The sequence below is a fragment of the Budorcas taxicolor genome, chromosome 3 (assembly GCF_023091745.1).
Source record: "Budorcas taxicolor isolate Tak-1 chromosome 3, Takin1.1, whole genome shotgun sequence".
Classification (NCBI taxonomy): domain Eukaryota; kingdom Metazoa; phylum Chordata; class Mammalia; order Artiodactyla; family Bovidae; genus Budorcas; species Budorcas taxicolor.
In genome coordinates, this window is record NC_068912.1 from 92,299,808 (window position 1) to 92,326,099 (window position 26,292).

The 26,292-nt window shown below is 36.6% G+C and overlaps 1 protein-coding gene across 4 annotated transcripts; it reads left to right on the forward strand.

Moving 5' to 3' along the window:
• The first annotated feature begins 271 nt into the window (after positions 1–271).
• Positions 272–25,689, forward strand: TMEM59 (transmembrane protein 59). 4 transcript variants are annotated; one of them, XM_052636882.1, is made up of 9 exons: positions 280–600; positions 4,234–4,266; positions 5,270–5,375; positions 6,867–6,961; positions 9,648–9,800; positions 12,289–12,370; positions 14,044–14,128; positions 16,601–16,709; positions 25,047–25,689. In XM_052636882.1, exons 1-9 carry the CDS (start codon positions 412–414, stop codon positions 25,200–25,202), a joined length of 1,008 nt encoding a protein of 335 aa, XP_052492842.1. In that variant the 5' UTR covers positions 280–411; the 3' UTR covers positions 25,203–25,689. The 4 variants fall into 4 exon arrangements, with proteins under 4 accessions (XP_052492844.1, XP_052492845.1, XP_052492842.1 ...); XM_052636883.1 differs by having other exon boundaries at positions 281–600; positions 14,047–14,128; XM_052636884.1 differs by lacking the exon at positions 4,234–4,266 and having other exon boundaries at positions 272–600.
• The last annotated feature ends 603 nt before the right edge of the window (positions 25,690–26,292 follow it).

Below are 26,292 nucleotides of genomic sequence, written 5' to 3' on the forward strand. Positions count from 1 at the left end.
GGGGGCGGGGGGGCGGGTCGAACCAAACCACATTCCCCAGAATACACCGCGAATGGGCAGGCTCGGGAGCGCCTAGGGCAGCTGGTAGTTCCCCGAGACCAAGTTCCCCAACCACCGTGCGCCTCCCGCTTGAAGAGAACTACATGCCCCAGCATGCCTCGCAGAGGGAGGAGTCGTTTCACTCTAGTACTCGCGATGTTTGGATCCACTTCCTCTCGCCCACCTAGAAGTTCGTAGATCTAGAGGTGGGGCGGGAGGCGGCAGTTTCGGACGGCTCGGGGCGGAGCTGAGAAGACTACAGAGGCGGAAGCAGCGGCCCGCGGGGCGGGGAAGGGGCTGGTCCCGGAAGGAGGAGGAAACCTTGAAAAGAAAACAGCAACAAGCTGTGCTGCTGTGACAGAGGCAAACAAAATGGCGGTGCCGAAGGGGAGCCTATGGCTCAGGGCCCAACTGGGGATCTCGCCGCTGCTGCTGCTGGCCATGGCCCTGGCCGGAGGCTCGGGAACCGCTTCGGCTGAAGCGTTTGACTCGGTCTTGGGTGATACGGCGTCTTGTCACCGGGCCTGTCAGTTGACGTATCCCTTGCACACCTATCCCAAGGTAGGGCCCGTCCGAACCGGGCTACAACCCTTCCCTGGCCGCCGATCTTTCCGCTCTCCCGCACCTCTGTCGTTTCTGGGAGCCTGACTGTTGAACCCACCCTTCAGCCTTTGTCTCCCATCTCTTTGGCCCCTTTTTTCTTCCCTAATGCTACCCGCATCCCGCTCCTGCTGTAATTACCGGAAGTTTGTGCCGCACCTACCCTGTAATAGGTCGGGGACAGAAAAATAAGCAAGACACGACCTTTTTTTTCTGAGGCTTTACGGGGAAGGGTGAGGAGGAGGATCCAGATGATTAATGCAGGTTCCTCACTTTCCAGGGATGGCGGGGCGGGGGGCGGGGGGGGTGGGCAGTTGCAGATACGCCAGTCCACTAAAAGATTAGTTTTTAACCCCCTCTTCCCATAGCGCCTCTCTGGGCTGGAAGCCTGTAAACTGTACCTGGAGTCAGACAAGTAGATAATTCCACCATAGTATGAAATGTATTAAGGAGTTGGGAGACACTCAGGAAGGGCTTTCCGCCTATGTTGAGTAACTGTGTGCTAGGTGCTGACACTGGGACTGGGATAGCTTAGAGAAAAAGCAGTTAGGTTTCTACATTCGGAGAACTTACCTTTCGGTGCAGCAGAAGACAGGGAGGGGACTAGTAGAGTGGAAAAGAAACGAGACCGGCCCTCGCCGCGGATCACATATTACGAAGAGTGTGACCCTTCCTCCCTTCCTTGTCCGCCCCTAGGTGCAGCCTTTCCTTTAATTCCATTCCACTTCTCAAGTTGTTTTTGCAGCTTGAAAACTGTTGACTGAGCATCCTAAATTGCGTGGTTTGTCCCCCACCCTTCCAAATATGTGATTTCGGTATAAGCCCCGCCCCGCACACCACTGCCTTTCTTTGTAACAGCTTGTGCTGGTCTTTCTACCCTTGTTTTTACTTTGTCTTCCCTATAATATGTGCTTAACCAAGTGGCTAGGCCTCTTTGCTCTCTCAAACTACAAAGTGACTAGGAGGAGAAGTTTAGGATGTTTCTTATTGGCAAGTGCTTTCAGGCTTTTGAAATGAAAAGTTCTAGATGCTGTTTCTGCCCATATGTCTGTTTGCTGCTGGGTTTTACATTGCTTGAGGATTATCAATCTTCCAGAAAAAGTGTGGGAGAGGGGATTATCAAATTATCAGAGCCAAATATATTATTAGCAATCAAGAGAGAAAAATGGGGAATTCTGACTTCTAACCTTTTAAATCAATGTGTACTGCTCCTGAATACATTATTTTCTTCTCTTTTTATAAACCACTCATAAGTAAGAGGATTGTATGAGGAAATTAATAATGATTTGACCTGGAATTGGGCAGATATTTATTTTGTATCTTTTTAGTGTTTAGATGTACTGGCCTTCCCTCCCACCCACCCTCGCCCTTTTTTTGAGATTTTCCTAGCATATTTGTAGTTACTTGAGTACATATGCTGGAGAATAAGCAATTTAAAAGGCTAGACATTTCTGGAACCTCTGAGTACTTTTATAATATCCACTACTTTCTAACAATTGATGTGATATCTATAAATCTTTCTTTCTTTTTCAGTAAAGCTATTCTTCCTAGGAACTCTAAATCACCTGGTTTCCTGTCCTGGACTTAAAGTTTATAAACTGCCTGCTGTCTTACTAGCCAGTGTGATGGGAGATTTACCTCCGTTATCCCTAATTCTCACCCTGCCAAGTTGGGCTTGTCAGCTGAGGAAATCAAGGCTCTGACGTGTTCAGTGACTTGACCTAGGTCACATAGCCAAGAAGTAGTGGAGTAGCAGGAATTCAATCCTAAAACTGGCTACACTGTGCTGCTTTCTATTAATAAAGTTGTAGATTAAAAATATTTAATTATTTCACTGATGTCCTTTGGTCTTCCATCAAATTATAGTGCTTTATGGTTTGGAAAAAAGCAGTGGGTGTTATATTATTTAAATGTACAAGCTCCTAAAGCCTCTCTTGGTCTGGTATTTGTGACTGGCAAATATAAATCTCATTTTAATGACTTTTTCAAAATTATTTGTTGCAAGAAAGCATGGTACTTTACTTGTTTGTAGTAGGTACTTAAAAATTATCATATTTCACCCTTTAACTTTCCTCAGAAGTAGAATTGTGTAACTTGTCTGGGTCCAAATACAGGAGATGTAAGTCCTGTTAATAATAAAGGTAATTAGAGGCAGCCTGGTCATTTTTAAGAGTGTGGGCTCTGGAACCTTACAAACCTGGTTTCATTCCCGGCCTTACAGTTACATATCTCTGTGTCCTTGATAATCACTTCTCATGACTTCATGTTGTCAACTGTAAAAAAAAAAAATCTTTACACCTTGTGGAGTAAGTGTGAGGATTAAAGATAATATACATGGTACTCTTAGCACAGTGCCTAACACATGGCAACAGATAGTGGTTTCCTTTGTCAAGTGTCATAAGGCCAGTTTGGTATGTGCAGTATATTAGTAGTGCTAAATAGGAGAGAATAGTTAGCTTGACGCAGGATAAGAAAATGCGTGTAAAATCTATAGATAGTAGAGTTCCTTTAAGGAGGATTTGGTCTAAATTAGAGAAGGTATATTTTATATAAGTGTGCCATAACTTTGGATGCATAGGGCATGAAACATTGTCTAAAACATGAAACACTTATATAGAACAAGGATATGACTTAATAGCTACCAGTTGAGTGCCTGCTCTGTGCCAGGTATCCTGTGATATAGTAAGTGTTAACACCGTATCTGGTACATTGTGGGTGCTCACAAAATATGTTATTAATGTCATATCTGTTTATTAGATAGTATAGCATAATATTAATGATGCTATGGATATAAAATATGTAAATAAAATAATAAAATATAAAATCCTCATCATATTTCAGGATTGACATGTAAGTATTGTCACTGTTCTACAACTAAGGAAATAAAGGCTGAGAGAGATTAAGGCCCTTGCCTAAGGTTGTGCAGAATAAGTGATGAGGCTGAGCGACTAACCAGGGCTAATTCCTGAACCTAGACTCTTTCACCATGCTACACTCTCTTCTGAAAATCGTATTGGAGGGCTTATTGGATTGGTTTAATAAAAGAAAACATATCTGAGAGCAAAATGGCTTGCAGTATAGCTCATACTAAAGAGCTCATACTTCTCCATGCCATAGTAGGAAGTATGTGATGCTCCAAAGACATGAGAGAATTCTACTGTCTTACAAAAGCTACTCAGGTATAAAATTTACTTTAATGGTTAAAATTCTTTCAGTTTCACTGTAACAATAAATGCAGCTAGAAGTGACATCCAGAAATGTACTACCTTCAAAGTTTTATAATAAAGATTGTTCAATATTAGACAATTAGGATGAAATGGTTGGATGGCATCACTGATTCAGTGGACATGAACTTGGGCAAACTTCAGGATGTTGAGGGACAGGGAAGCCTGGTGTGCTATAGTCCATGGGGTCGTGAAGAGTCTGACATGACTTGGAGACTGAACAACAGTAAATACTAGACTGCAGCCATCTCCTCTTAACGGACTGTTGCTGCTGCACAAATTTTACTAATCCTGCTGGAAAGAAATGCCTAACTTTGTATTCCATTGGTTGCTAACTGGTGTATGCACATGCTGTTTCCTTCCTTATTAGGTGCCTGCCAGTTTGTACACAGTGGATCACACAGTAAGTTGAGGGGGCTTCCCCACATATACTGGTTTGTTTCAAATACTATACATTTCACCAAAGGAAAGCCTGTTGAAGACATTGTCATTAGTCTTACTGAGCAGTTCACATTTTCCAGCAATGAAGAATCTTTCTTATCTTGAGCTCTCACACAAATAAAATGATGCCTACAACTGTTATTTTCTGTTTTAAAAATGTATTAACACTACTACCACTTATTGAGCACCTTCAATGTTCCAGGCACTGCACTAGGAATAGGTGTCTTCCAGCGTTATTGAGGGGTTTAGAGATAATTTATAGCTTTTATTTCCTTTTTGACGTTTGTCAATAGATAGGTAAAGTCACGTGCATGCTGACCTGAAAGGTTTTAATCCAAGTCTGGCTGATTCCAGTGGCCTTTTCCATATGTCACATGTTGCCTTTGTTTGTGTTTTCAGTTCAGATAAACTGAGTTTAAAAAAATCCTTTCATTTAAGCATTTTTCTAAGTGTGTACCTCACTTTGTGGGGGCCTTTATAGCACTATCTGCTATGTAAAACTAGTCATGATGTTTTTCCTGATAGGCTTGATGATTTGTATAAATATTTATGTGGCAGAAGTACACCATTGATCCTAAAGTACTTGTTTTCTCATTTTTGCCTCTATTAAAGTTCTGATTATGTCACTGTTATTTTTATTTTCAACTTTTGCCCCCAAAATATGACCATGGAATGTAGGAAAAGGGTGATGTTTTTATCCACTCAGTTTCTTGATATCACTTATTTATTTATTTGTTTTGGATATCACTGTTAAAATAAGAAATTAAAACTTCTTTATATGGCAGACTATATAGTCTTAAGTATTACCTGACTTCTATCATTTTTCTTTCTTTCAGTTATAAAGCTTTTATTTGACAATTTATAATAAACCCTACTAACTTTGCTTGCTTTTTGACTTTTTTTCCCCCCATAAGGGAAAAACACTATTTTTTTTTGTTAATCCTCCCTGTTCTTGACCTCCCTAGGAAGAGGAGTTGTACGCATGTCAGAGAGGTTGCAGGCTGTTTTCAATTTGTCAGTTTGTGGATGATGGAATTGATTTAAATCGGACCAAATTGGAATGTGAATCTGGTAAGATGCTATGCTAATGACATCAGCAGTATATAACATTGGTGTTTTCTTTGAGTTGTGTTATGCTTTTTATGTATTTTCCTAGGAAAATGACAAGCATGCTATTTAAACTAGTCATCAAGCATATTTAAATTATTATAAAGTTGAACTTCTAGTAGCTGCTGCTAGAAATTTCATGGGCTTTAAATTTCATCTATTTGTTGAGACAGTGTTTATTTTGTATTATAGATAGGAACACCTTTGTTTAACCAAGTATTTGGTTTAGACAAATGTAATAGTGATTACCCTTCTCATAATTCATCACTATTGTTTCAGTGGATAGTATAATTTTCCTAAGCCTTTCAATCATAGGCTAGTTGACTTAGCTCCCAAGTTTCTTTTTTTACTCAATCAGGCCTTTGACTCAGTATTTAATAGTGTATTCTTTGTGAGTCATGCCAATAAAAGAAGTAACTAGAGTCTTTGTCATCTCTTAAGCCACTATTCTTACCTTTTGCCCAAAGCGGTGTGTTTAATAAAAGAAACCTGTAATCAGGACAAAATTGATATTTAGCTTTTTAAAAACTGTAATGGAATTTTCTTCATTCATCACCTTACACTGTTTACTCAGTGCAGTGGGCGGTCGCTTTCTCCCTGTCACTGTGCCGCTATTTCCAGCTACCCTGTGTGATGTCATAGCCTCTTTTTATGGCTCAGTCTCCTAGCTGGCCGTCTTTGTACGTGCATAATACTGTTCAGCTTATCATCTAGTACCTCCGAGAAGTATACTACAAATGCATGACTGGGTGGAAAGAAAAATAAAAGTGTGGTGTAAAGTGTTACATCACAGGAAAGAAAATTCTCTAGTGAGCTAAATGAAAAGTATGTATGTGGTAGAGACTCATTCCAAGTTTGGAATCCTGCTGCAGAACATTTTTAAAGTTCAGTCTTCTCAGAATTTAGGATGTTAGACTGATTGTTTTATTTTTCTTTGCCTTGTGAATACCCTTGTTGCTGAACTCAGTGATCTAGTTCTTAACAGTAATATCATATATTTGTATAAATACTAAAGTATATCATTTTGTTCAACCCCATAAAGTAGGTGGTATTAATTCTGTTTTAATAGTCAGAGAGGTTAAGTAGCTCTACCTAGGTCACACACACAGCCAACAGATGATAGAGCCAGAATTTCAGGATGCCAGTTCAGTGTTTTTTCTTTTCTGCAAACCTTAGCTGTGAGGTTCACCTCATATGAATGTCATCATAGCCAGAGCCTGAGTGTGTAATTAATAGGTTTATTCCTGAAACATTTGACTTGTGGGAGGAAGAAGATATGGGATTTTAGTAAAATAAAACATTTGCTGTTATTGCCAAATATAAAAATTCATATTAATGAAATACTTTTAAAGTATAATAAATTGCTTTATAAAATGCTAAATTCCTTACTTTCTAGTCTATCCCTTTTCTTTCTCTCCTCTGTTTTTCTTGTAATTTACTGTTTTTCTCTTCCAGCATGTACAGAAGCATATTCCCAATCTGATGAGCAATATGCTTGCCATCTTGGTTGCCAGAATCAGCTGCCATATGCAGAATTGAGACAAGAACAAGTATGAAACAATACTGCCCTTCAGAAATGCCTGCTTAGATTGCACTTTGTATTGAAATGTATATTGTTCACATGATCCTATTTCAGTATTATATTTTATAATTAGTTTCAGCAAACAAATTATTTTTGCAAATAGAAAAGTCAGTTACTTTTGTATAAGGCTTTAATGTTAAGAGGTATGTTCACACCCATAATCTCATTTTGTTTTTTTTCTTGGTCTGGTGACAGTATTATCCCCATTTTGCATATGAAAAAACTGAGGCTCAGAGAAGTGGAGAGTTCCTTTTACCTTATCTGCCATTACCTTAGATCAGCATCATTTCTCATCTGTATTACTAAATTAGCTTCCAGTCTGTTTTCCCACTTTAGCCCCTTCTAGTCTATTGTTTAGTCTGTGTCTGGATATTTATTTTCTAAATGGAAATCTCATGTCATGATTCTATCTTATATTCTTCAGTAGCTTCCCATTATATACAGGTTTAAGTCCAAACCATTTATCACAGCCTGGCTTCTGATTACCTCTTCTATATCATCTCTTAGAATTTCTACCCCTCTTACTCTATCCAAGCATTTGGGGGAAAGTTTTTGAATTAACTTTGACGTAGGAAATACAACCGCGTGGTACAGAATTCAAAAGGTGAAAAAAAAAAGAATACACACACACACACAGTTGACCCTTGAAAAACATAGATTTTAACTGTGGGACCATTTACACTTGAATTTTTTTTTTCTTAATATTATACTGCACTACATGATCTACAGTTGGTTGAATTCTCAGATGCAGAATCACAAATATGGGAGACCAACTATAATCTGTGTATATTCACAGATTTCAGCACCCCTAATCCCTGCCATTGTTCAAAGATCAGTTCTTTAGTGAAAAGTTTCCTACCCCTATATCTCTTAGCCACTCCATTTTCCTCCATTAATGTAGCCAGGGTTACCAATGCAGAGGCATTTTATACAAGGATACATGTATTCTTTTCTAAAATATAATTAAAGACTGTCTACTCATTTCTTTCCAGTACATACATATTTCATTATATGGATGTATCATTTATTTAAGTAGTCCCTTGCTTATGGACATGTAGGGTTGTTTCTGGGTTTGGTGGGCTGCCATCTATGGGGTCGCACAGAGTCGGACGCAACTGAAGTGACTTAGCAGCAGCAGCAAGGTTGTTTCTAATTTTTTAGATTTACATATAATGTTGCCTATTTTTTACATTTATATTTCTAGAATAAAATCATAGGAATACAATTGCTGAGTTAAGTATATGCATTTTTAATTTTGAGAAATAGAGCAAAATTGCCTTGTATGGAATTTCTATCAGGTCTTAAAATTGACATATAATTCATACTATAAAAATCATTCTTCTGAAGTATTCAGTGTAGTAGTTTTTAGTCTATTCCAGACTGTGCAACCATCATTACTATCTACTTCCACAACGTTTTCATTATCGAAAAAAGAAATCTCATACCCGTTAGCAGTCACTGTCTTTTCCTCCTCCTCCCAGTCCTTGGCAATGTAGTACTTTTATTATAGTTTTAATTTGTGTTTCTCTTACGAGTAACTTTAAACATATTTTCTAATTTTTAAGACCCTTTTTTATTTCCCTTTAATTATGTACATACTAAGAAGTTCTTAATGTTTGTAATATGTTAATGGTGACATTATTTCTTGTTTCTTCTGTTCTCTGCCTAGTGAATCCTTTTGACTCAGGGCAAGTATCATGTCCTCTATGAAGCCTTCTTAGCCACCTCTCACCCCAGTTTGGGTTAGATGCCTCTCCCCACAGACATGTATCACACCGTGTTTCACCTCTGTCCTGCGTAAATTTAGCACAGACACATGTGGATGAATAAAACACACATGGTTTCTGACTCTTAAAACTTATAACCTCAATGAATGCTTCCTTAGTGAACTAATCAATGAATGATTTCACAGCTTTTAAGTGGAAAAATTAGATCACGAGTACAGATCTCTTCTGATTCTAAAAGCTCTTCTCTCTTAATAACCCCATAGTGTCTTTCTTTTGAAATATAGCCAGAACCAAAGCTATCTCTAGAGTTCAGTGAATGGTATCTCATGCTTATTCTCTAGAGGGGCCCACTGCTGTTGAATTAGTCAATAGTCAGAATTAAAGGGGAGGCGATACCAATTAATGTAAAAATCTCATCAGTAGCTTACTGTATGTAGTCAGCCCATAAATATTTCCCTCCCTCTGCCCTGTTATCAGATATCTCACACTTTATGCATATATTCCTTGGATTGATTTTTTTTTCCTTCCTTTTTTACATTGGTGTGTGTTATGGGATGGTTCATTTTACATGAAAGTATTAAAGATTTGTCCCTTCCTCTTCTGCCTCTTGAGGCCTTGCTAATCCTTATTTAATCAAAAGAGAAGAGTTTAGATTCTCTACATTTTTGGACCTAATTCAAAAGCCTGTTAATTTGATAGAGGTGACAGGTAACTTATATTGTATTAGGTGATACGTTAAAGGATCCTAGGAATTTAAGCTCATGGTTAATTGCATAGATAATGAAGAGTTTACTCTGATGCTAATGACGATAATAGAATCACTTGTTTTATACTCTGTCCAAATAAGGATTTGATTATATTGTTCTTTTGTATATGTGTATATAAAAAATAATATATTTCACCTTGATTTAATTTTCTTTTTTTAAGCTCATGTCCCTGATGCCAAAAATGCATCTACTCTTCCCTCTAACTCTGGTAAGATCATTCTGGAGTGATATGGTGGACTCTGCACAGAGCTTCATAACCTCTTCATGGACTTTTTATCTTCAAGCTGATGATGGAAAAATCGTTATATTCCAGGTGATAATGTGCTTCATAGAGTCATTTAAATACTAGCAGTAGTAATGGAGAAGGCAATGACACCCCACTCCAGTACTCTTGCCTGGAAAATCCCATGGACGGAAGAGCCTGGTAGGCTGCAGTTGATGGGGTTGCTCACAGTCGGACACGACTGAGCAACTTCACTTTGACTTTTCACTTTCATGCATTGGAGAAGGAAATGGCAACCCACTCCAGTGTTCTTGCCTGGAGGGTCCCAGGGATGGGGGAGCCTGGTGGACTGCTGTATCAGGGGTCGCACAGAGTCGGACATGACTGAAGTGACTTAGCAGCAGCAGCAGCAGCTGCCCATTGGAAATCTATTTAAAGCCTATTGATCTGTATCTAACAAGATCTCTGAGTCTTCTGAATTTTAGAGTGGTTTATTGATAAAATGAAACCTATAGATATAAGAGCGGAGAAGCAATGGCACCCCACTCTAGTGCTCTTGCCTGGAAAAAAGGAGCCTGGTAGGCTGCGGTCCATGGGGTCGTGAAAAGTTGGACACGAGTAAGTGACTTCACTTTCACTTTTCACTTTCATGCATTGGAGAAGTAAATGGCAACCCACTCCAGTGTTCTTACCTGGAGAATCCCAGGGATGGGGGAGCCTGGTGGGCTGCCATTTATGGGGTCGCACAGAGTCGTACACGGCTGAAGTGACTTAGCAGCAGCAGCAGATATAAGAGATAAGAAAAATTAATGTAGTTTGAATGTAAATAATGGTGTGTATTTATACCACATATGGATATTAGAGAAAAGCAATGGGACATAATTTTTAGTTGTTAATAGTGCTTTTCCTCTTAACTCTGATAAGAGAGTTTGTTGAAGAAGCATGTTGCCTTCTAGAGAGAGAACTTTTCTCCCAGTTCATTGTTTATCATGGGATATGATAATTATAGCTGCTGTTTAGTGAAGGTTCATGTGTACTAGACATTTATATGTATTGTCTCAGCTCTCCAGACAACTTCATGAAGTTGCATTGCTGCTGCTAAATCACTTCAGTCGTGTCCAACTCTGTGCAACCCTATAGAGGGCAGCCCACCAGCTTCCCCCGTCCCTGGGATTCTCCAGGCAAGAACACTGGAGTGGGTTGCCATTTCCTTCTCCAATGCATGAAAGTGAAAAATGAAAGTGAGGTCGCTTAGTCGTGTCTAACTCTTCGCGACCCCATGGACTACAGCCTACCAGGCTCTTCCGTCCATGGGATTTTCCAGGCGAGAGTACTGGAGTGGGATGCCATTGCCTTCTCTGTGAAGTTGCATTACAGCTGTTTTATTGATGAGGAAACTTTGAAGTTAACTTGTTTAAGGTCATACTGCCAGAAGTAACAGAATTAGGCATCAAACCTGGGTTACTTTAGCTCCAAGGCTCATATACCACCCTACCATGCTGTCTTCTTTTTAATTTGGTTGTTAAGTTCCTTGAATTTACCAGCCAACGAATTATGTTATGATGCTTTCTCAGGAAATAATTAAAGTAAACCTTTTAATTATTTTTGCCAAGTGAGTGGCTTACTGTAAGCCTAGTATGTGATTTTTAGCATCATCCTGAGTCTTGGGTACCCTGTAATTTGGTAATATGTGAAACACAGAAGGAATTTTCTCTTAAGTTCATGAATAAGTTCTATTTCCTAAAGCTACTTAAGTTGACTCTTAAAGAGTAGAGTCCTTCATTCCTGATTAGATGTACGGTTAACTGTTTTTCTCTTTGTGTCAACTTAAGAATGATTATGATGGAGAAACCCCCTACTCCAGAGCATCAGAGCTATGTGAAGATGTAAAGTATGGAGTTGTTTGCTATGTTTTTAGTCGCTTAGTTGTATCCGACTCTTGGCGACGCCATGGACCGTAGCTGGCCATGTTCCTCTGCCCAGGGTATTTCCCAGGCAAGAATACTGGAGTGGGTTGCCATTTCCTTCTCCAGAGGATCTTCCCAACCAACCCAGTGATCGAACCCACATCTCCTGCATTGGCAGGCGGATTCTTTACTGCTGAGGCACCAGGGAAGCCCTAAAGTATGGAGTATTGAGCTATAATTTATGAGTTATTCGTAGGTAGAAAAGAACAGAATGTTTCAGATGAGAAAAAATAGAGATGTCTAACCAGAAATTTTGGCAGTCTGCCAAATGATTCCTGATCAACCAGAATTAGAACTCATTTTTTTACAGGGTATGATACTTAATGCATTATGTTGTAATCTAGTTTTTTATTTTATTTTTTTTTATTTTGTCAGGAAATTAAAGTGACTGTTCTTGACGACGATAGAAATCTGTTTCTTTGCAAGACACTGGATCTAGTGTTCAGCACAAGCAGTTAAAATATATTGTAGTTACTGTGTTTTATTTTTTATACCATACTTCTATTACTTTTTCTCAATTTGAATGTCTGTAGAGATGATATGTTACAGAACTTGCTACTGAGAAAGGCTTAAGAAGTACAAACGACTTAATTGCTTTCTTGTCATTTTAGTCTAAGCCAGAAATCCAGTATGCACCACAGTTGGAGCAGGAGCCTACAAATTTGAAAGACTCATCACTAAGCAAAATGTCCTGTAAGTTTTATTTTCAGTAGCCTAGGATTAAACACATGAGCAGTCAGATCTAATGCTGGTAGAATTGGTTGTATGATTGTTGGAAGGTGAATAAATGACTTAAAACCGTGGCACCCTGGAGAAGGAAATGGCAACCCACTCCAGTATTCTTGCTTGGAAAATCTCGTGGATAGAGGAGCCGAGCGGGCCATAGTCCATGGGGTAGCAAAGAGTCAGACGTGACTTAGTGACTGAACAACATATCCTATATAGATATACCTAGGGCCTTTATTTAATATCCTCTTATTGTGCAAGTATTTAAAAAAATATATTTATTTATTTATTTGGTTGCCTTGGGTCTTAGTTGCAGTGTATGGGATCTCTCGTTCCAGCTTCTCTCTAGTTGTGGCTTGCGAGCTTAGTTGCCCTGCAGCATGTGGGATCTTAGTTCCCTCACCAGCATTGAACCCGTGTTCCTTGCATTGAAAGGCAGATTCTTAACCACTGGACCACCAGGGAAGCCCTTGCACAAGCATTTTTATAAAAAGTGAATTGTTCTTGTGTGTGAGCTTAACTTACAGAGTACTGTCAACAACAACGACAAAAAAAACTGTGGTCCTCAAACTTTACTGTGCTTTATGATCTGGGGAGCTTATTAAAAGCATTTCTGAGCCCGCCTCCAGAGTTTCCAGTATACTCTATTTGGGATAAGACATAAGAATTTGCATTTCTAACAGATTGCTCGGTTCTGTTGGTGGTCTGGGGATCACACTTCGAGAATCACTATTCTAAAAACATTTAGTTTTCCTTTAAGGATGTTTTGAGTATGAACTAAGGAGATGTTCTGGTATCTTCCAATAAACTAACCAAATAGTGAAACTACCCTGAAAATATGTTTTTATTCTCTTTTTATTTCTATGCTAGAAGTGAATTTAAACTCATATAAAACATCAAGCTGAAACTATGCTTACCTTTTTAAAGGTGTTAGCTCATTCCTTATCTTAAATACTGATTTTATTAACTTTTTAATTATTTTGGTGGGTGAATGATAACAGCACACAGCACAAAGCCATCTTTAAGTGTATCTTTTATTTTTTAAAGATTTATTTATTTATTTATTTTTTGGCTGTGCTGGATCTTCATTGCCTCTTGTGTGCTTTCTCTATTTCTCTAGTTGCAAAGAACAGGGGCTGCTCTTGATTGCAGTGTGCCTGTTTCTCTTGCTGCAGAGCATGGGCTTTTGTAGTTGTGGTGTGTGGATGCGGTAGTTAGGCCCCCCAGGCTCTAGACTACTGACTCAGTAGTTGTGGTGCATGGGCTTAGTTGCCACGCCGCATATAGGATCTTCCTGAAGCAGGGATTGTGCCCTGCTTGTGCCCTGCCTTGGCAGGCGGATTCTTAACTATTGGACCACCAGGGAAGCCCCATCTTTAACTTTAGATTTGAACAAACCATTCTGTTATTACATTCAGACATGGAAAGCATCAATGTCAATAAAAATTTTAAAATAAAATAGGAAATTCATAATGTTGCATAGTGTCCAGTTGGTTTTTAATGTGCCAGAGGAACTTGCATTCATTATACCAGATTACATTTACAGAAATAACTGGGTACAGTGTGTATATCTAGAAGCAGTCATTTGAGACCCCCTTTTGGAATATAGGATATCATTAACTTGTACCTTATTATTTCAGCAGATCTGCAAATGAGAAGTTCACAAGCACATAGGAACTATCTTGAAGATGAAGAAAGTGATGGCTTTTTAAGATGCCTGTCTCTGTATGTATTCATCTTCACTTATGTGTACAGAAGATAAAATCTGGCTTGTATCATAGAGATATAGTCCTTTTTATTAATTTAAAGTTATATTAACTGCTCAAAAGTAAAAAAAACTTTTTTTTTTCCATCTTTTCCTTACCAAAACTGTACTTTTGGATATTTTGGTTTGTTTAAAAGGTGATACTCACTCTACTTTAATAAAACCCAAGGTTTTTTTTTCCTGCGGTACAGAAGCACTCTTGTTCTCGTTGGGAGTCTTTGATTTATGTTACAATATGCACTTCTTCAGACATCTCAGTTAAGCTTTAATTAATTTAGTTGGAGGGCCAACTGTATATTTATTGAAAAAAATTCACATGAATTTTTTTAAATTAAAAAAACAAAATTTTAAAAAATATAAATAAATTCTCCCACATAGTTTAAACTTAAGTTGTTCAAGGATCAACTGTATTTACATAGCATTTACATTTTATTAGGTATTATAAGTAATCTAGAGATGATTTAAAGTGTATGGGAAAATGTGTGTAGGTTATGTGGAAATACTATGCCACTTATAAAAGGGAATTGATCACCCTCAGATTTTGGTATAGGAGAGGGAAGCGGTCCTGGAACCATTGCCCCGGGAGTGCCAAGGGATGACTCTGTATTTGAATGATTTGAGGGTTGGATTTTCAGTTTTTATCTCCATGGCCAGACAGGAGGCTAGGGGAGGTGGATAAGGGCTATAGATTAAGGAGGGCTTTGTGTTCTATACTGAGTGTCATCTCCATGCTGAAGATTCTTAAGGATGGCAAGGGAAAGTGGACTGGAGAGGGTAATGGGTACCTTGTGCCCTCTTGGGAAGAAATATCAAGCCTTCTAGAGGGAGGAGGGTTTTATCAAAGCATGCAACCTTCTACTCCTCCAAGGAGTTCTGATATGAGCCTTCCCCCGACAACCACCTGCAGCCCCTCGCCAAACACAGGGCCAGTAGCACTGAGTGATGGTTGTCTACCCTGTGTCAGACACCAGGTCAAGCCCTTGAGTGGAGAGGCGAACAAGCAGACTGTTGTGTCTCAAGTGCAACACTTCAATAGTACAGACTGCATGCTTCCTGTAATGTCTTAGAGCAGAAATAGTTTCTTGACAGGTTTTAATCAGATATCAGATACTTTTTATTTTAAAGACTAGGTAAGAAAAGAAGAACTGAACTTCAAATTTTCCTTCAATAGTACAGACTGCATGCTTCCTGTAATGTCTTAGAGCAGAAATAGTTTCTTGACAGGTTTTAATCAGATATCAGATACTTTTTATTTTAAAGACTAGGTAAGAAAAGAAGAACTGAACTTCAAATTTTCCCTTCCTTTAACTTCTAAACCTGCTTTTGATTTTGTACCAAAAAAGGGAAGTTTTTCTCTCATTCAGTGTTTTGGATTTTGTTGCAGTTTGATAAGTTTTATGAAACCTAAGTTATTGCCTAATCTTAAGTTACCATTTATTCTTTTTTCCTTTTTGGTCACATCACTCAGCTTATAGGATCTTAGTTCCCCGACCAGGGATCAAATCCAAGGCCCCAGCAGTAAGAGCAATGAGTCCTAACTGTTAGACCATCGAGGAATTCCCTACAGTTTATCCTTAATACTACACTACCTAGCATCTTACTGGTGCCTTACTACCCTAATAAAATTTTCTCATTATATGTTTTCTTTTAAATCTAACATTTTAAAAATAGCTTTTTATTTGAATCTTAATCTATAGTTTGGCAAACAATAGGTCAATTATGGAAAAAACTCCAGTTACTAATTCTTGTAACTAGCCTTCTACACTGAGAAATTTTAATCATAAGAAAAACATAACTATCTTTTTTTAGGATATGCTGTGATGAATACAGAATGCCTCATAAGAGATACACTCTTGTAAATTGAAATTCAAGTAAATTGTGGCAAGTTAAATATTTGAAGTATAGTAGAGAAGTTAACTTCTGGAAGCCTGTTGTGAATCCTTTTATAAAAAAGTTATTGTTTCATAATTTACCTATTCTGTACCTTAGTTCTTTGGGCTATTGTGTTTTCTTAAAGCAAATGTTATCTTAATACCTTGCAAATATATATATATTTGTGTAGCAGTATACAGTTTATAAAACACTTTGATTTGCTTTATCTCACTTAGTAATTTTTTAAAATCCTTAACAGTAATTTGCTTATATATATATAGCAGAAAGCCAATATGTCTGATTTTTTAAAATTATAAAAGTTATATGGCCATGTTATAGAAGCTTGAGAAATGGAGGAAAGGACATTATATCACCCTAATATAATAGCTATTATAATGTTTCCTTCTGTATGTTTTTTTAAAATAGTTTTAAGGATAGTGCACATAAAATTTTGTATTATTAAACTAAGTATACAAAATTGATTGCCTTTAATTGTTAAGAACGTTCTGTTCTTAATGTTATGCAATTTTAACAAAACTGTTGAATTTTTTTTTTTCCAGTAACTCCGGGTGGATTTTAACCATGACTCTTGTCCTCTCTGTGATGGTGTTGCTCTGGATTTGCTGTGCAACTGTTGCTACAGCTGTGGAGCAGTATGTTCCCTCTGAGGTAAATTTAATTCTAACCCTTAGGTCATTTGAAGACTGAGTCATATCATTCCCTTTTTTAAATGTTTTGTTTGTTTAACTAGAAAAGCAAAATCTTCCTGCTAATAGAATGAGAGAAAACTTGGTGATTTTAATCACACACATGGGGGTGGCACACATGAGAATTATAGGTTTGCAGCATAAGCATCACTTCCCAGTTTTCTGTCGTGCTAACTACTGTAGTGACCAGTGTACACTGGCTGACTTGAGTTCAGTGTCTCTCTTCTCCCTAGGTCTTTTTTATTTTTTAATTTTTGGCTGTGCCACATGGCTCGAGGGATCCTACTTTTCCAGCCAAGGATCAAACTTTTGCCCCCTGCAGCGGAAGCACAGAGTCCCAACTACTGGACTGCCGGGGAATCCCCTCCATAGGCCTTGGAGACTGAAAAAAACCCATTGACATGTTTCTAAGGTGATAAATAAGAAAGAAGGCTTGTGGAACTACTTCAAATTTTAAATTTAACATTGCCACAAATGTTAAGGAGTAATTGTTGTTTTAGAAGCATCAAGGCTGAAGCGTTTGATTTTGAGTAATGTGTTTTGCTATACTCTGAGAGAGATGGAACACTGTCTCGACTTTCTTGTTAATTAAAATTTAACTGGCCCAGGAACCATAAGGTAAAGGACTTTTGTTTCAGAAGAAGCCTCTAATTTGATGATTCAACTTAGCTTTAAAGGAATAAAAATTATTTATGTAGCTAAACATAAGATAATAAATTCTACTGACATCACATCCAACTGAAATAAACTTTAGTTCTCGTGTGCCTTCAAAATCCAGTAGAAAAAGAGTGAAAAGAAGCAAGGAGGGAAATTAAAATAGAATCTGATAATAAGTAGTTAGCATGTCCCTAGCATGATGCTTGAACAGTACTCTTATGTTCACAGACTATAAAGATATGCTATAAGATTCACACATGAATAATGATTCGGATAATATTTTTCATGTTTTTATTAAAACCATATGGGATATAGGCAGGCAGAAACTGGGACAGGATAATGTTGATAACTAATATTTATATAGTTGTTCAAAATTTACAAAGTGTTTTCATGAATTTTTACATGTCCAGCACACCTCTACAGCAGGTTTTATTATTCATTTTGTAGATGAGTAAATAGGCTTATGAAGTTTAGATAACTTTCCTGGGGTTGCACAGCTATGAAAGTTTTGAGCCTGGAATTAAGCTCCTGTCTTTTGACTCTGCAACTCCTATGTCTTTTCCTATATACCATCTTTCCTCCAGCTGATCAGTGGCACAAATAATAAATATATGAAGTGTTAAGGAAAGCGTTGGATTGTCGGGATAGGTCATGAGGGCCTTGACCTGAACTTTGAAGAATGGTATGGATTAGCAGAGAGAGAAAAGTGGACAATTTTTAAACAAATGGATAAAGTTAGACAGGATTGCCTTGAATTGTGGAAATATTAGAGAATGGGTAAATTTCTAAAAAACTCATCTGTTTATGATACCATCTGAATATCCTCTTGCTTATTACCTACTTGTGTTCTTGTTTTAGTTCTGATGGCCTTATTTTAATCATTTTTTGTTATTGATAAAGCAGAAGTTAGACATCTTACGTAGGATTGCCTTTGCCTGTTAACTTACTTTTGAACTGCCCCATGCACTCTAAATCTTCATGGCAGCAAAGCTACAAACCTATAGTAATAAATCTTTGTTTTACCCTCCATCACTAGGGAAATTGATAATGTGACTCATATCAGGAGCTCATCGTCTGTGTAACCTCTTTGACACTAGGAATTTGAGTACTATCAGCAATACATGGTTCATGTTTTTGAGCCAGGATGCTCAAACTCTTACTGAAACACTTCCTAGATGGACTTTTCATAGTTCTTCCTCTCTTAATCTCCTTACTTGACTTACAGAATTGACATCTTCTGGTGTTGTTTAGACCATAGCAATGCCTCTCATTGGTGTTTGATTACATCTTACAGACCTGGGAATCCGTCCCTCCTTTTCAGATGACTTTTGAGCTTTCTCTTCCTTTTAGATGTTGTCTCTGCTGTGATAAATTTTGTCTTGATTGTATAGTTTTAATTCTATAAGTTCTCTCCCCTTATTTCCAAGTTGTTTGTAGAGCATCTCACTGTTTCTGCATATGCCCCCCACACCCCTGGATCATGAAGCCTACAGCATTAGAACCACATGTGGAGTCCTATTAGCAGTTATTACATTCCCTCCTGATATCTGCATATGGGTGTCACTTTGCCCCTTTACTCTTGCCTGGAAAATCCCGTGGATGGAGGAGCCTGGTAGGCTGCAGTTCATGGGGTCGCTAAGAGTCGGATACGACTGAGCGACTTCACTCACTTTCATGCATTGGAGAAGGAAATGGCAACCCACTCCAGTGTTGTTGCCTGGAGAATCCGAGGAATGGACCCTGTCTATGGGGACGCACAGAGTCGGACACTACTGAAGCGACTTAGCAGCAGGAGAACTCTTCTTCCTGTCCTTAACAATCAAGAATATGGTAACACCGTCAAAGAATATATACTTTTCTAAGATATATTTTCAAGAAAAATGTATCAAAGACAGCTATTTGTATTCACTGCTTTTAGCTTTTACTTGTATTTGAAACCACACTAGCTAAGTAGTAATGTTTTTTCAACTCTATTTTTAATTATAAAAGGTCTATATATTTGACATAGAATTTATAAAGTTATGTATCAAGAAGCAGGAAAAAAAATCTAGAACTATTTTGTATTGCCATTTTAGTGGATTTCTTTTCACTGAACTGTATCAATACATATTAGAGTATTTAAAATATTGCAGTATAGATACTCCTTTTGTGATATTTTCTCCTTAATTTACTGTAAAAATAGCTGAGAATTTAAGTCACCTACTTTAAAACTTTACTTTCATAAAACCTTTTCATTGATTTTATCTTTGGAACATAAATTACTTCTGACCCCTCTCCATAGTAACATGAGAGTGCATTTTAACTTATATAAGCAATGAGCAGTGCTATTTATATTTTGTTAATATAGTTTGCACATATAATCCTGCGTGTTTATAGGAAATCAGAAACCTGCTGAGAGAATATGTTTGTCTTCAGTATAGACCTGGTATCTTGAGCTCAAACATGAAATATTAAAAGCTTCCTTTTCAGTCACTACAAATAAAGCTTAAAATGTTTATAATAAAGGCCAGAAATGTAGTCTTGGAAACTTATGAACAGCTTTGCTCTTCTTATTTAGGAAAGTTCTGAAATAGCTTATCTGTAGCCTCTTTTGCACATAGTAAATATTCATCACATATCATTTAAGAGTAGTGCCAGAAAGAGTTGGCATTGGTTGATCTTAAAGCAGTATCATTTTGAGTAACTTGACTTACAAAGGTTTTGATCCTTATTTCTCCACTTTCCCCCCCTCCCCCGTTCTTTCACATGTATGATGTCGTTTATTTGGGAAACATCATGAAATAATAATGCTTTTCTCTTGTTGAACTATCTGTTTAAGATAGTAAAAAGTTCATAGTGATCCTTGTCAGGCAGGTCAAATCTGACTTATAAAAACAGGGTTCAAGTATTGGATATTCCTTTCTAGAGATCAGGCAGCCTCAGAAAAGTCCCGAAACAACAAATAATCAGAGAAATGCTGCCTCTGTTATCTTATTATCTGTTTGCTTCTTTTTTTATTTGTGAAACCCATGATCATCTGATTTCACATGGTCAGTTTAAAAAAGTTTTAGAAGACTCCAAATAATGTTCATGTTAGTAAATCACATATACTTACTGGTAACATACAGTGTGCCAGGCCCTGTTCAAGAGATTAGAGAGACAATGAAGAATAAGATCACAATGAACAAAGTTAAATGTTAAAGATTTCAAAGACTTGAGTAGAATGAAACATGTTTTAAACTGTAATAAACATTATTTTCTTTGTCTTAAAAAAAAAGACCAAGAATCTTGCTGTTTCGAATCTTTAAGTCTCAAGAGAGACAATCAAAAAATTTTATAAATGCCAGAGCTACCATAGCCTTTTAATCTAAATTCTGTTAAGAAATTTAGTTTTGCTGTTTTTTGTTGTTCTTTCTCAAGCCTTTATCAAATGTAGTAAGTTTTTGTATAATATATATAAAAATAGTATGTATAATATATATATTTTAGGAAACCTATGGATTTTTGCCTAGTTAAAAAATGTATGACATTTTGATTCCACTTGTCTGACTACAACTTCTATTCTAAATTTCTAACATATTCACTCAAAACTTTGATATAGCTCCATTTTTTCTGGCATCTAATATTATTGCTTAAAGACTAGAAAGCTTATTATCTTAGTGATTCTTTTTTTAAATGGAGGCTTGAAATTTCTAATCCAATTTGAGAATATAAAATACTTATGACAAAGTAACAAATACTTTTGTTGTAAAACAAAAGAAAGGAAAATAGGAAATTAACATGTGATATAGTATTATTAACTAAAGTGCAGATTTTGTTCAGATTTCACAAAATTTTATGCTAGAGTCCATTACTTGTTTTCTTACCTTATTCAAGATTCCATCTTGTATTTAGTTGCATTGAGTAGCTTTAGCTGCATGTAACAAACTCTGATAAATTCAGAATTTTCATTTTTATTCTGTTACAAATATTTTCTAATTTTCCTTGTTATGGCTTCTTAGATACATCCATCATTTAAAAGGTACATTTAATTTCCAAATACATGGTGTTTTAAAAATATCTTTAATATTAATTTCTCATTTTGATATTTATTTCTCATTTAAATGCTTGCTTCTCTGCAGTTTTTTCAGTCTTTTAACTTTATTGAGGCTTTTGATGGCTAAGTCAAAGCTCTCTCTTGGTAAATATCACTTTACACATGAAAATATGTGAGTTATTTTCAGATATCTTTTGATACTGATTTCTAACATAATTCCACTGTGATAAGAGAATGGACTCTGTAAGATTTCAGTACCTTTAGACCATGAAATTTTTGACCTTTGTTTTATGACTCTGCATATGTTCCAGGGTCTCCTGGTTTATATCTATGAGAACTTAAATGGAATTTGTGTCCTACTGTGTGAAAATTGTATAAACCTTAATTATGTTGAATTAGCTCATAGTTGCTTTTCAGGTCTACTGTATCCTTCTACTTTTCTATTTGTTCTATTAATTTTTGAGAGTTTGATATTGAAATGCCAGATAAAAATCTTAATCTGTCTACTTAAAAAATAATTGTATAAAAAAAATAATAATTGTAATATATAGTGGAACTATATGTAACTGTGTTTTTTCCAAGTCTTCATAAATGTATTATCTTACTTTCATAATTTAAGAAAGAAAAAAAATTGAGTCTAGAAAAAGATCTATGTATAATAACTTGCCTAAGATTGCCAAACTGGTTAGTGAAAAGCCAGGCTTAAAGCCCAAATACATATTTAGTAGTTAAATGTAAATTTTAGAAGTAATACATATGACATAAGGGGCTTCCCTGGTGGCTCAGACGGTAAAGAATCCTCCTGCAATGCAGGAGACCTGGGTTTGATTCCTGGATCAGGAAGATCCCCTGGAGAAGGGAATGGCTGTCTACTTCAGTATTCTTAACCTGGAGAATTCCATGGACAGAGGAGCCTCGTGGGCTACAGTCCAGGGGGTCACAAAGAGTCACACAACTGAGTGACTAACAGTGAGCGACTAATAAAACTGATTTCCTCTTCCTCAGTTCTCAGATAAACCAGTCAGTAGTTTTAAAACATTCTTCCATGCAGTTGCCTTTTTAAATTTTTCTTTTTTTTTGCTTTTAATAATTTTAGACTTTTATCTGATGTCCTTCTACTATAGATGAGGAGTTAACTCCCTTACACTGCCTCTCACTTCCATCTCTTCACTTGCTAGTTTTTATAATGTGTATTATTATTTTGCATACTTTTAGTGAATGCTTTATAAATTTCTGTTGGCTCCTTATTATTGCTTTTCTCTTTCTTCCCATACTCTTAACTCTCAATTTTCATTAGATCCTTGAGAAATAAAATAAATTCATTCTTCTGTATATATACTTTCAGACTCTGCTATTGGTTGATCTGAAAATTTAAAATCCACTAGACAGCATTTACAATATTATAATTATGTAGATATTCAAAATACAACCAAGTACAGTGGTGGTTAGAGTCACATGAAAGCAAATTATAAACCTGAGTTACTTAAAAGTGTTCCCAGGAGAATCTTCCAAATCTCTCTGCTTAATGGAATGCTTTTGTTTTGTTTTGTTCTGGCTTTCTTCCCATAAAAGTCATCTCAGTTGCCACTGTTTCTTGTATGTTGCTTTCTTCCTTAGATTCCTTTTTACTTTTGCTGGAATACCTCAAGTAATTTTTTTCATAAAGGATACTTGGGCAGTAAACTTTCCAACTTAACACATTTGAAAATACCTTTATTGTACCCTTGTATTTGATTGATAATTTGGAGAAGGAAATGGCAACCCACTCCAGTATTCTTGCCTGGAAAATTGCATGGACGGAGGAGTTTGGTGGGCTACAGTCCATGGTGTCGCAAAGTCAGACACAACTGAGCAACCACTTTGACTTTCACTTGAGAATACAGAGTAGTCACAGAATCATTAAATGTCCTGGTTAGAGGTTATCCGCATGCTCCCATCCATTCCTCTGCACAGATTTTACTCTTTCTCCTTACTCTTTTAGATAGCTTCTTCCATACAGATGTTTGAAATCATTTAAAGTTTCTGTTACTGTTTCATGGCTTTTAAATGTTAAGTAGTATTCTTAAAGGCTTTTAAATGTTAAGTAGAATTGTGAAAGTTTTTCTTTTATTGTGCCTCAGAGCAAATTATCACCCAAATAAAACCCAAATTATTAATTTGGATTTTAAGGAGCCCTCACTGTATCAGATCCATGTCCAATCCATCAACCATTGAATTTGTCTTGAAAATTTTCTCTTTACTGGAGAAGTGTCAAGTACTGGGCCACCTCCTTGGAGGATTATTGTTACCTTGAAACAGTAGATAGCAGACCACATCAGAAATGTGTTCAAGTAGGCAGCCATCATGACAATCACTTTTAGAACATTTTCATCACTCCAAAAAGGAAACTCACACTAGTATCACTCGCCGTTTCCTCCAAGCATCTTTACCAGCCATAGACAAGCCATGTCTTTCTGGCCTCTTTCACTGAGCATTACGCTCCATATTGTTGCACATATTGGTATTATAGATACTTAAACTTCAAAGGTGCTCTTTATTCAACACCTACTAAAAGCATCTTTCCAACATTAATGCTTCTATGTGGTTCTGTGTTTTTTTAATACATATTTATTTTTTGCTTATTTATTTATTTGGCTGCACTGGGTCTTAGTTGTGACATGTGGGATCTTCTAGTTGTGGCTTGTGAACTGTTGGTTACAGCCTGTAGGATCTAGTTCCCTGACCAGGGATCGAACCTGGGCTCCCTGCTTTGGGAATGCAGAGTTGTAGCCACTAGACCATCATGGAAGTCCCTGTCTTTTTCATGTAGTTAGTTGCCCTGTCAGTAATGTCAGCACTTCGGTTTTTAGCTCACAGAATCAGAGATTTATTGCCACATGCGTTAACAACAAAATCTACCCCATCTCTTAGTAAAAACTTTTCTTTTTCTACCTTTAGGAGATAGACCTGTATCTAAATAGAGGTACTTTCAAAAGATATTAGACATTTCCATTATACTTCAGGGAGTTTTGTGACATTTGCCCTGATACTGTTTATTTCATTCTCTCATTTTAGTGTCTTTTTGAGTGTGTTAGTAACAATTTGAACTTTTATACATTTATGAAGACCTTTCTGTCAATGTTAAACTATTTTGTGTATATTTTTTGTTCTACTCACAGACTTAAAATCGTACATACCATTTTCCATATATGTTAATTTAGAACATTTAGTAGCAGAGGAACTTACTCCAAATCATTTGACCACTTGGTTAGAGAGGTAAGGTCTTAAAGGAATTGATCACTCAAGGCATCAAGCATGCGTAATCCATGCTCCAGAATCAATACCAGGTGTGGTATGACCACACCTACTCCTTTTAAACCTGAGCAATTTTCCCTGATACTCAGTTGTTAATTTTAAGTATTTTAAGTCAGGACATGTGGAAAATTTTTATTTGACCATCCACTGGGAATTGAATCACATATGTATAACACTTGGAGTTAAAAGGATTCTTGAGGATGTTTATAGAAATTCTTTTTTTTTTTCTTCAACCAAATCTTAACATAATAAATTGCTATTTGAAGCCTTACTTGGAGAAGTTCCTAATTATCCAAATTGCTAATATTCATTGATGTTTTTTTTCTTTTGCAGAAGCTGAGTATCTATGGTGACTTGGAATTTATGAATGAGCAAAAGCTAAACAGATATCCAGCTTCTTCTCTTGTGGTGGTTAGATCTAAAGCTGAAGATCATGAAGAAGCAGGGCCTCTACCTGCAAAAGTGAATCTTGCTCATTCAGAAATTTAAGCTTCTTTTTTTTTTTTTTAAGAAAAGTGGAATAGACATCTAAATTTCCATTCCTCAGAAAGCTTTTTAAAATGGTTTCATTGGATATAGGGCTTAAAAATCACTATTAAATGCAAATAAAGTTACCCAAATCTGTGAAAACTGTATTTGCTGTAACTTTACCTTCAGTTTTTTCCTAGTAATTTAAGAGATGGCTATTTGGGATTGTATTTTTATTTTACTAATATCTGTAGCTATTTTAATTATTATTTGCATTGTTTTTGTTTGTTTCCTTTCTTAGCCAAATTCTGTGAGCTGATCATTGTTCTTCCCCACCGCCTGCCATGTCAGTCACCTTAGTTAATAAGCTGAATACTCAGTAGGATATGATGCTGTTGCTCAGAAATGGCCAACAACTTGTAATTTGAAATTTAGTAGAAAATACCCTTTAATACACTACATTTTCAGTTGTATTGAACTGAAATCATTAAAATTTTCTTTGAATAATTATGTGTTGAAATTTGAGTTAATATGCAGCTGATTTTCCAGATTTTCCCTTTTGCCACTGCCCAACCCAGAAAATAAACAGGAAATGTTCTGTGTCTGTTTATTGCTATATGATCAGGAAGCAAATGAAAGCAAAAATGATCTTCTCACAAGTGTATTTTATGTTATTTTGCACAGACTATAGATTTTTCTGTTGGATGGATCTTTCCAAAGAACTATTTTTCTCTATTATAAAGCATGTCAAGTATAAGTTATTTCCCAAGAACTTCATTTTGACAGTAAGAATTTGACTCTAGTGATGCAGGACTAAGTTTAGATTTCACTTTGCAGAAAATGGTTGTTATTATCATTCCATTATTATTATTATCAATAATACAGATAGAAAAATAAGAGTGACATCAGGTAACATAATACACTTCAGTCTTAAAGTGATTCAGTGTCATTATACCATCAAATCTTAAATGACTTTGCAAACCAATATTCTTTCACTCACGTGGGCATTACTGGCAACTGCAGTGGTGCCAGTTGACTGAAGAGTGAGTCACTAACTTACCTTCAGCCTAGTCGTTAGCTTTCTCTGAGTCAAAAGAAAATACAATTAACC